Below are 12,251 nucleotides of genomic sequence, written 5' to 3' on the forward strand. Positions count from 1 at the left end.
TTTCTCCATACATAAGTTAAATTTTAATTTGAAAATTTCCAGGATGGTAGTGGACATCATAATGTATGTCAAAAAATATATTATGATTTTTTCATTATTATTTTTCATACAATTTGTATCCCAAGAATTAATTTATTATTAAATATCATACCCTATCAAAATAATGATATAAATTCAAGATATATTTTTCTAACAGGTGTTACGATGTCTGCTATCATCTTACAAAATTTTAATTTAAGACTCCACTTATGCATGGAGAAATAAAAAAGACAAATTATGTTAGGGGTAAATTGAATCGAATTGCATAGTTCAGGAGGTAAAATGAACCAGGGTTATCCAGACTTTATCTATACTTGAGGGGACTAATATAGACTTTTTCCTAAATCCTAATGATATTATGAAACATTTCTTGCTTTACTTAATTTAGTAATCAAAATGTGCACCCTAAAAGTTCAAAGTTGTTAATTATTTTAAAATGGAGGTTAGTTTATTTACATGAGATGCTTTAGATGCACTGTTTATCATCTTCCTTTTGTAGGAGATGGAGTTTTATGGATTTTGTTCATCTCAATTCGTCATGTAAGAAAATAGACGCAATCGCGTCAAGTTTTTTCTCTGTAGTTGGAATGAGGTTGATAGGTGGTTTTGAGTTGTATTTTGAGTGAGGTGCTATGATGCTTAGAGCATATTACATATCATTCTTCTTTATTTTTAATCTCATTACAATTTTTAATCTCTTTTGTAATGGTTGTGTGTATTGTCTTGTTGTAGAGAGGCAAGAACTTGTTTTTAAATAAGGCCTCCTTCATCTAAAAAAGTATATTTACATGGCTGGAGACTGGAGTAGACTGAGCATTTGTCAGTTGGGACGGGCTCGGGTCAAAGAAAAATTCATTTCTGGCCTATCTCCTCAACATGTCCAATATTGGGCAGCAAGCCGTGGACCCGTGGTTGGGCAGGTACAATTTTTTCAGGCGCCCTTGTCTCTTACCAAGCCAGTCAATTAAGCATTTTGGGCCTGGATGGGCTAAAGTTGCTGAGATAGACTGGAGGCTGCTCGGCTCAGCGCAATTTAGGCCCAATGTCTGGAGCAAGTTGGAGCCTTTTTCTTCCTGGCCCTGCTTAAGCTATGGCAATGCTTAGGTCTGTAGCATTCGGTCAGTGGTCGACAGACGACAGTATAACAAATTTAGGCCTCGTTTAGTTGGCAAAATTGGGAGGTGCCAAATTACTGTTACAGTACTGTAGCACACTGCAGCGTTTCATTTGTATTTGTGAATTATTATCCAAATATTGACTAATTAGGCTCAAAAGATTCGTCTCGCAAAGTACAACAAAACTGTGCAATTAGTTTTTAATTTCATCTACATTTAGTACTCCAGCATGTACCGCAAGTTTGATGTGATGAGGAATCTTCTTTTTGCATAGTGCTAAAGTTGGGAGTTAGGGGTGAAGTAAACAAGGGGTTAGCGATAAACGTAGGATGTGATAGATACTCCGTACTGTACATAATGTCACAAACTGTCGACCCGTAGAAAATACTGTGGGAAAAATATCACTTTTGGGGTAACAGTTGTCTTTTTGAAAAATAGAGCACCTGCATGGGTTGCGAAATGAGAATACGGTCAGTAAACATAACGTTGGCTGCATATACTTTTGTATTCTGCTAAATATTGTATCGGTCAGGAAACTATTATTTAATTTGTTCGGTGAAGGCTCTACTCGTCATGGTGTGTTACAAAAGCACCTGTCTCTCAGTTGTCGGATAATAAGGTCCGTGCATCGTTTCTGCAAATCCGGGTATTGGCACGCCGCTGTGTTTGAAGGCAGCGGCGGAGCTAGCATTAACGCATCATGATCTCAACAAAATACTATATTACGTAACCGCAAATTATCTGCGTTGAAATATTATAACTAACTTGAAAAAGCAATCAGATATGTCAATGCCTCCAAGAGAATCGGTAAATAAAATGCTTACTTAGCAAATTATCTGCATTAAAATATTATAGCTAGCTTGAAAAAGCATATATACTGAGGGGGTGTTTGGATACCCTGCTAAACTTTAGCACCTGTTATATCGGATGTTTGGATACTAATTAGGAGTATTAAACATAATTTAATTATAAAACTAATTGCACAAAACTAATTGCACAGATGGAGTCTAATTCGCGAGATGAATTTATTAAGCCTAATTAGTCCATGATTTGACAATGTGATGCTACAGTGACCATTTGCTAATGATGGATTAATTAGTGTTAATAGATTCGTCTCGCAAATTAGACTCCATATGTGCAATTAATTTTATAATTAGCTCATGTTTAATCCTTCTAATTAGTATCCGAACATCTGATGTGATCATGCTAAAATTTAACACCTCCTATCAAACACCCACCTCTCGATGAAAGCTATGCAGCCATGCAAATTTGCAGCAGCTCTAGCAGGCGGTCTTTCACTTCGCGGAAATTTCTCCAGCGCTGGCCATGGCCCACGTTAGCCTCTACGTAGCTCCATCCGCCAGTGTTTGGCGGTGAGCAAGATTCCATACAACCTGCCTCGAAATCTGGTCTTGTCCAGCTCCAGCCACTGCGCCTCGGTACGGTGCCCCTCGCGCATTGTCGACAGTCGGGCCAAAGCTCGAGTCAAACTGCAGGCCGACAATATATGAGTGTCATCACTTATCAGTGCTTATCAGTGTGTGCGTCTGAACAGTAGTACAGTGGACCGTAGTAGTACACGTCACAGTCGCTGAGTGCCTAACAGCTTGTCGATCGCGTTTGCATGCTACTTCATCCATGCATTCGATCTTCAACGCGTGAGAGAGGTCGTCCCTCGCCATAACTTGAACTACTACTCGTTCGGTCGGTCAAACACACAGGCTGAATGCCATGCAGCTTAGCTCTCTGTGTGCTAGCTACATAATCTACACTGCTTGTTCATACGTGTGGGATCCATGGCATGATTTACGGGCCCTATTACCGCAGCTATATAAACCTGAAATCTCAGTTTATTGAACCGGTCAAATAGAATTCGTCTCAGATTTCCTGTCAGGCCTCACGAAATTTCATCAAACTTGGGAAAATGTCTCAAAATCTGCATGCACCCTATTGCCTCCTGTAATATTTACTTGATTAATCGATGTAACATGCAGTGCACACGCTGACTGTTAACTGGGTGCACTCTCCATATGGAACTAAAGGCTGCAGCCGCTGCATCTTTTTACAGATCATCATTAGTGTGCAGAGAAAGCATTAAGACACACGGTTTAACTTGGTATAGATCGATGGTCAAATGCCTGGGCCGCCGTTGAGTCCATGGTATTCAAAACTTCTTGACGATCCCCACCAGCCGCATTATCCACTCAATATTATTCACACGTGAAGTCAGGCCGACTGAGAAGAAAAGAGTGTCATCTATCTGCCTCCCAAAAGTCACGCAGTACCTACCATGTCGTTTTCTTTTTCATGATGAACAACTAGTAAGCAAGTGTCATTTTGCACAGCGCATTGCATGGTCACCCAGCACTATTAATACCCTTGCAGGCTTCACTTCCTACTCATCCCATCCTTCAGTTTCACAAAGAGCTTTGGTAGCTCAGAATGGCTAGAACCAAGTTCGTAGCCCTTAGCCTCATCGTCCTCCTTAGCATTGGACTAGCCAATGCTGCAAGGGTAGCGAGATATGTGAGTGCTGGGGGAGGAGGTGGTGGAGGGGGAGGCGGTGGCGGTGGACAAGATGGTGGATCAGGATATGGTTCCGGTTCCGGTTCTGGGTATGGTCATGCTGGTGGGTATGGGTCTAATGGTGGGGCATATGCAGAGGGAGGCGGCCAAGGTGGAGGTGGTGGTGGAGGACAATATGGGGGTTCTGGGTCTGGTTCCGGTTCGGGTTCTGGGTACGGTCAAGCTGGCGGGTATGGGCCCAATGGTGGCACATATGCTCAGGGAGGTGGTCAGGGTGGAGGTGGTGGTGGAGAACAATACGGGGGTTCTAGCTCAGGTTCTGGATCTGGCTCTGGGTACGGTCAGGCTGGCGAGTATGGGCCCTATGGCGGCGGGTATGCTCAGGGAGGTGGCCAAGGTGGAGGTGGTGGTGGTGGACAAAATGGTGGATCGGGACAAGGTTCTGGATCTGGCTCTGGGTATGGTCAGGCTCGCGGATATGGCCCTTATGGCGGTGGATACACTCAAGCGGGTGGTCAAGGTGGTGGTGGCGGTGGTGGACAAATTGGTTCAAGCGGCAGTGGATATGGAAGTGGCTCAGGAAGCGGGTCTGGGAGTGCTGGCAGTGGTGATTGGCACCCATAAGACATCTAAAAAGAACTGATATATCTGATGCCAACATATATATACTACTGCACGATTAGTAATAATATGGTTGTTTACGTAATTTTGTGTTGTGAACTTATGATTTTGTGTAATGTACTTGAGTAGTAAGGAATAAAAGGCCTTGTCATGGCTGCTGTAATAAAATTAGTGGTATTCCATATACTAATGGTCATGTATACTTGTGCGTTTCAACTGAACAGCTGTTTGCTGTCTATATATAGCTTGTCTTGGAGTGATATAATGGAGTGTAATGTATATTTCTGGATACTGCTTGTTTGATATATGTTGAACCTTCTGCATACCTGTACCAGTGCCGAACCTTTGCACGCATAACGTTATGCAGCAGCGAAGAAAGTTGTGGCTGGTGATATTTGTCAGTGAATGTTTCGTGATTGCATTGGCTTGGCCTTTAATAATGTGCTTTTTAAAATATCCACAGCCTCTATACTTTCTTGCGGCTGGATATGAATATGACTGGCCTTTATCAAAAAAAAAATTATGACTGGCAAAACTGTGCTCTCTACTTCAGAGTTTATGCAACGCTAATGCCGTATGACTAGCTAACATTGTACTTTAGAATAAAAGTAATGAAACAAAATAGTTCGGTTTCCTTAGAAATTGTGATAAATTATCAGATAGCGGATAAATTCAGAACAAAAATTGTGATAAATACTCAGATAATGGATAAATTCAGAACAAAATTCAGAACGGATAATATTGGATCCACATTGCATATGGGTTCTACAATGTGGATGCTACATGTTAATTAAGGAACAATAACAAAAAAGCCTAACAATTTTAAGACCAGAGTTGGACTAAACTACTATATCTTTTTAACTAAAATTAGTTAGGGTCATGTTAGATCGTGAAGGAGGTATAAGGGCATGATCCATTCACTACTGGAAAACGCACCTTTAGTCCTGGTTAGTAAGGGTCATAGATCCCGAAAATCCAACCGGGACTAACTATTCGAGACAAAAGGGGAGTTCTTTAGTCCCGGGTCATTCACCCGGGACTAAAAAGGTTCAAAAAAATAAAAAAATTGGGCCACCCGCACCGAGCGCGCTGGCTACCCGCCGCTCGCCCGCCTGCTGCCCGCTACCCGCTCGCCGCTCGCCCACCCGTCCGCCCGCCCGCCGCTCGCCAGCAGGCCATCCGTGCCGCCCGGCCGCCGCGCTGGCTGCCCGCCCGCCAAAGGCTGGCCCGCGCCGCTTGTGCCTTCCGCCACTCCGCCTGCCTGTGCGAGATAAGGGAGTGGAGAGGAGGAGATAAAGGAGAAGGAGAGAAGATAAGGGAGGGGAGAGGAGGAGATAAGGTGGAGAGGGGGGAGAGTAAAGGCCTCGGAAGTTCCGATTGAAAACACCAACCGGGACTTAAGGTCCCCTTTACCAACCGGGACTAAAGTAAATCCAACCGGGACTAGGGGAGGGGCCTTTAGTCCCGGTTGGTATTTTCAACCGGGATAAAAAGCTCCCTCATCCCAGTAGCCATTACAACCAGGACTAAAGGGGACTCTTTAGTCCCGATTGGTATTACCAACTGGGACTAAAAGGCTCCCGTCGGTGGCCGTCGGTGGTGGATTTTTGATCCGGGATTAAATGCCCTTTGGTCCCGGGTCCAAAGACAATTGGGAGAAAAATGTTGGATGGAAGCTGAGTTCTAATCAGAGAGGAAAAAGGCATGTTAAGGATTTCAGAGTAGTAAAATCAAACCCTATAAAAAATGACACTATATATACAGTAATCATATGGTTTGTCCTGTCACGCTTAGTACGTGTCGGCGAAGATTTGGTATTTATCTGTCCGTAACGGTTTGTTAGATTGACTGGAATATCTGTCGCCTGTGGGTAAAGGTTCGTGACTCGTGAGTCAATCTGCAAACCCAGGCAGGGGCGACGCGTCACTGTATTTGACGGTGAGCATGATGTGTACGAGTCGACGTGCCTCAAATCCGGTCTTATATATGCAGCTCAAATTTCGTGCTATCCTAGCCCATGTGGTGGAAGCGTTTACATGGTTAGCTGTCACCCTTATCTTGAAAGTCTCCGACTCTCCGTTGACATATTTGGCCGTATGCACCCACGGACTAATAACTACTAGTACTTCGCGAGCTCCAGCCACCACTGGGCTAGGGCCACACGTTGTCAACGGTCGAGCGAAAGCTCAAGTCAAACAGGTCGATAGTATATATAGAGTGTGTGAACAGTGAACACAGCACACGGTCTATCACTACGCCACAAAAATTTTATGTTGGCGGCTAGTACAGATTTATGCTGCGCCAGCAACCTTGAGCCAGCATAAACGTTATCTATGCTGGCAGGTGCTCGCCCGCTCTCTGCTGGCAGGCGACGTTAGCCACCGCTAGCACGTATGCTTTTTGTGCTGGTGGTGTGGTTACATCACTCGCCAGCACAAATGGTTTCTGTGCTGGTGGGTGCTTATGCCTCCCGCTAGGAATATGTATTTTCCCATTCAATATATTATTTCCCGTGAATTATTTATTATTTTTTTTCCAGCCAGTTTTTAGCCATCAAATATGTATCTCCAACCACGTAACAACAAACTTGAATAATAAATAGTGCACATTATTAAAAACTGCATCGTACGTAATATATAATTCACATTATTAAAACGCTAATATTAAAACTATTACGCCCATCTACGAAGATTTGTGCACTCGTCCGCCATCAACACGCCATCTTTATCAACGAATGCTCTATCCTCGTGACAAATGTCGCGTAGGATGAACCTCGTCATGTCCGTACAAATATTGTCAATTTGTTAGTCTTCAATCTTGCTATAGTTACTGTCGACGGTAGGCATATGCAGGTATACAGTAAATGAAGATTAGGATGTATTACCATTAGGAAGTCAGCACATGGCAGTGTATAAGAGACTTATGTCTTCAGGGTTCGTTCGGTACCTCCCATTGTTTCTGATGAACTTGCACATGTAATATCCGCATAGCACAGAGCCGGGAGATTGCTTGTGGTACTGCAAATAAATAGAAAAATGATGAGTTGTTATTAATGACAAGTCTACATTATATGAAAAAAACCAAGTTTTTATATTCTTACGAATCTATGATATATTATTTTCATAGCTTTCGTCCTTTTGGGATTGTGGACCCTGCCTTTTAGTATGTAAAGCTTGTACGCACTTTGAGGATATAAACACAAGAGTTAGCAATACAACTTAGGTGCATAGAATGTCAACATGCATTTAAGTACTACCAAGTAATGTCTTACTTTTGTATAATACCTATGAAATCCTTGTACCTATCTCTATGATAGCTGGCTAAGTCGAGGACCACTGCTTCTCCTAGCTTGGGTAAAATAATGATGCACATCCAGTGGTGTCTGCATTATATTCAAATAATTTATATTATAGATGGCATTAAATAGAACCTAGTATATATATATAGTAATTAAAACTAGCTTACTCAAAACCATAAGGAGCCATGATATAATCCTTGCCAACCTTTTTCTTCATTACTTTTGCAATGTATACAGACACTTTGTGCATTTCTTCTCTATGGGCTTTTTTTTATAGCATCTTTCTCCGTTTGTGTCTCTGCTACTTCTATTTGTGCTTTGATCGTTTCCGTCATTTTGAGCTTGTGCTCTGGCTCACTTATATGTGCTGGGTCAAGGTACGCTACCTTGAACCTGCCGTGCGTCAATTCTTCCTCCCTCCATTGCATCCTGCAGAATAGGTTGCTCAGGTACTTGAAATAAAATACATATGTATTTAAAACTCATGTATGTGGTACATATAGACTTACAAGCCCCATACGGAAATGAGATTCACGTCGAGGTGTTGTCGATGGTAAAGTCTGTGCAAATCCTCGAAATCGATCACAATATGGTATGGGAGAACGCCAAGAAAAACCTTAGTTGGGACATGCACGGTGATTCCTTGAATGCCTTGCTTCATTGCATTCATGATCCATTCATGCAGCTTATTCAATTCCCATGGGCCCTCCAGCAGATCCCACCAATACAAGAATGGTTTGCCATGATCATAATCCATTGGGACATCATCTGATGCAAAGAAATTGAGGTTTTGATCCTTTTCCTTTTGCTGAGAGGCACTGCAAGCTACAGATTTTTCACCAGAAGATGAAGCCTTCTTCAATACGTTTAAAAACTTGTCGACGTCTGCTGATGGAGCCTTTTCATATGTGCTGACCATACGAGGTACCGCTGGCCTCTTGGGAGGTGGAGATGCCGGTGAAGGTGATGTTGGATCATTAACTTCTAAATCATCTACCCATTTATCACCTTCTATTGCTGATGTCCCATCATCCTCATTGAGAGCTTCTAGGACAGGTGGTGGCATTGGCTGCTCATCCTCATTGTTAGCTCCCTGCACATTGATAGCGTCAGCTGCTCCGTGTCAACATTTGAATTTGGAAGGGGTAGTTCTTGGCTCAGCTGTGAGGTTTCTGGCGATGCATTCAAAATGATATCTCAGCGATGCCACAGTATGTACTAGTTCATCGCATCATGGAGAACCTCAATCCCCTCATCAATAGGGATGTCTATCTCGCACGACTCATCCAACACCAGAACAACTTGCTCCCAAGCGTATTCTGGTAGGAGTGCCTATGGAAACACATGACCCATTACTGCCATGCCGGTTGCGACCTCTCAAAATTTATTTGTTTCTTCCATAAGATATAACCAACATGCATGGTGTATCCACTTGTATGTCATCAATAGGATACCTCATATTTGCAATGGAGTCAGCACTACTCGGAGCAACGAATCCTATTTGGGCAAGTAGCATGGTTGGTTCTGCCTGTTGTTGACCATAGGATACTGTTGGGTCAGCCATCATTTGGCTTATCGCATGGTTGGCCAAGAACTCTAAGAACTCCTGCTTGGCAATTTCGCTCATCTTCTCTTCAAAGTTTTTTTTTATAATGGTCACACTTCCTGTAGCTTGCTTGGTCATTGGAGAATGCTTTACCTAGGGTAATGTTGATGACATCCCTCGAACATGCCCAGAGTGCTCCATGATTCCGATCACAGAGGTTAGCTGATCTTTCTCCATGTAAACATATCTAGTAAACTGGCCCTCCTCCATTCTTCTTCATCTCTCCTCCATTTAGCGATCTTGGCAGCATACCCTCCCGCACCCAAGTGATGGAGGTTCTCGGCAGCTTTGATAGCCTTCACGGTATTTTCGTCGCTCAGGACTTTTGCTTCCAGCGTGTTCTTTTGTTGTTTAAACTCTTCCCACATTTCTGGAGGAATCTTACCGAAGTCATCCCTAGCATTCTTGCCTTTCTGTACATATTATTTATTAAGAGTAGACCTCTAATTCCAGAAACATCTCCCAAGGAGGCTGTCGGCAAAGTTTCTTGCGAATTTCTCTTGACCTTCAGGAAAAGCGAACCTTTCTTTCACTGTGGCCAACAATACATCCTTTGTAGTGGTAGGCACCTTCTTCCAATTACTAGTCGTGATTCAGATCTGCAATTTATCCGTAACAATAGCTCCACAGATGTTCTGAAACCTAGCATATATCCCCTCAGGTAATATGGGCTCACCTTTGGCACCAAGCTCTTCTATTACGAGACTACCATTTTCAGGGATCTGGTTGCGACTTCATTTCCCACGGTTCCTTTTTGGATTACTACTAGAAGCAGTAGTAGCCGAAGGTTGTGGTGCAGAGGCATCTACCTCCTCTTCATGTAGAGTAGATGTTCTACGACGTCGCGACGAGGAATGCATCAGGGATTGGTAATCATTCTATAGAGAAAATAATAGTTGGAGTTTATCATCTTCATGTGAACAACAAACATATCACTAGCTAGTATATGAATGTGCATGCAAGTACGGTACTTGATGATTCGCGGTTGGATCGTATTCAGGATCATCTTCATCTGGACACCTACGAGACCTAGGTGGGCTTGGTTCGTACTCAGGTGGAGTAGAATACAATCCACAATCGTTGTTAGAATCTGAATCCTCCTCGAAGGATTCAACATTGTTCTCATTGTTGTCCATCGCTCTTAATATGCAAAATTTAATACTTGCAATTAAAAATTATTTATAGATTTATACATATCAATATCCCATCAATTTAAACATATATATTATTCATAAATTTATACATATCAATAAATAATAGTACACCAAACTTTTCCTATCACAATTTATACATATTTATTATTCACGAATTTATACATATCAATAAATATTAGTACACCAAACTTTTCCTATCATAATTTATACATATTTATTATTCATGAAAATTCCAATCCATAAATATTTGCACACCAAATTTATTATTACATTTCTGTTCTACAATAATTTGCAATCCAGTAATTATTTTTTGCATAAAAAGAATAAAAAAATGCTCGGGCTCGGGGAAACGAAGAGGCCCTTCACCTCGGGAGAGATGAAGAGGTGCGGTGGCCTCGGGGAGGATCGGCGGGGGCGCGGGCTCGAGGACGAGCGGTGCCTCGGGGAGGAGCGGTGGCGCTGGAGAGGTGGCGCCGCACCGACAGTCAGGTAGGAGCGGTGGCGCAGCATCACGGAGCGGTAGCGCGGCCTCGGGGAGGAGCTACGATGCACGGGAGGAGGGGCGGCGGCGCACGGGGAGGCACGGCGGTGTTAGAGAGGAGGGGGCGTCGGGGAGGAGGCCGTGGCGTCACTCATGGAGGAGGGCTGCGGTGGCGGCATCGAGGAGGGCAGCGGTTTTGGTGCAAAAATTTGGCAGCCTGACGGCGTAGTGAAACTTTTGCGCCGGGACTTAGAAAATTTGGTGCCCTAGTCGCACATTATGTAGGAGAGATCGGTGCTGGCGAGCTCTTATACCACCCACCAGCGCAGAGCCTTTGCACTGGCGGGTGCTTAATGACACCCGCCAACACAACACACTGTGCTAGCGGGTGTCATTAAGCACCCGCCAGCAAAGATTTTTCAAAAAATTTCAAGCATTTTGAATACTTGCTAAGTAAGTTCAAAATTGTTTGAAACTTCTACACCTGAACATAAATGTTTTATAGTGCTTGTAAAAATTATATTTTCATAAATAACACAAAAGTTTTTGAGTATAGGTTGAAACTCATGAGTTACAGGGTGATTATGACTTGGATATCCATTTGGGAAGGACGTACTATTATACTATCTCAAAATTATCTTATTATTTTTGGTCCATGTTGGTGCACTAGTAAAGTGGTTACATGCCAAATATCATGATTGTTGGACCAAATTATATTTTATTAAAATTTAGTTAAATAAAAAAGTAAATGGATTTTCATGTTAAACCTTTTAAACATGTCCATATTTAAGAAAATTCCATGATTTGAGATAAAAACTAAAAATGTATCTTTACAAGAAAACACCAAATCCAAGGGGGAAGGTGGATTGTGCCATTCCATCTAGATTTAATTTAATTTTAATAAAATATAAATTTGTTGAACAGTCATGATAATGGCATGTAAACACTTTACCGGTGTACCAACATGGACAAAAAATAATAAGACAATTTTGAGATAGTGCAATAGTACGTCCTTCCCAAATGGATATCCAAGTCATAATCACCCTATAACTCATGAGGTGTTTCAACCTATAGTCACATGTGAACTAACTAGTCAAAATATTTGTGTTATGTATGAAAATATATTTTTTATGTTCACTATATAACATTTATGTTCAGGTGTAGAAGTTTGAAACAATTTTGAACTCATTTCGCAAGTATTTAAATTGTTTGAAATTTGGTGAAAACTCTGTGCTGGCGGGCGCTAATGTCACCCACCAGCACAGAGGAGCTGTTCTAGTGGGCAGCATTAGCTCCCACCAGCATTGATGCCTCCCTACAAAGGTCAGGAGAGTGCCTGAAATTTTCTAAGTCTCGGTGTTGTGAACGAAAATTACGCTGTCTGGCTGCCCGACTCCGTCGTGGCCCCCGA

General features: G+C 42.5%; 1 protein-coding gene across 1 annotated transcript; it reads left to right on the forward strand.

Moving 5' to 3' along the window:
* The first annotated feature begins 3,547 nt into the window (after window positions 1–3,547).
* On the forward strand, window positions 3,548–4,590 carry LOC117839654 (uncharacterized). Its single transcript, XM_034720044.2, has one exon. It carries the CDS (start codon window positions 3,597–3,599, stop codon window positions 4,302–4,304), a length of 708 nt encoding a protein of 235 aa, XP_034575935.1. The 5' UTR covers window positions 3,548–3,596; the 3' UTR covers window positions 4,305–4,590.
* Window positions 4,591–12,251: the final 7,661 nt, after the last annotated feature.

Source organism: Setaria viridis, chromosome 9, assembly GCF_005286985.2.
Source record: "Setaria viridis chromosome 9, Setaria_viridis_v4.0, whole genome shotgun sequence".
Classification (NCBI taxonomy): domain Eukaryota; kingdom Viridiplantae; phylum Streptophyta; class Magnoliopsida; order Poales; family Poaceae; genus Setaria; species Setaria viridis.

Excerpts from the sequence above, each read along its gene's own strand:
- LOC117839654 (XM_034720044.2), top strand. The coding sequence starts at position 3,597 with ATGGCTAGAACCAAGTTCGTAGCCCTTAGCCTCATCGTCCTCCTTAGC.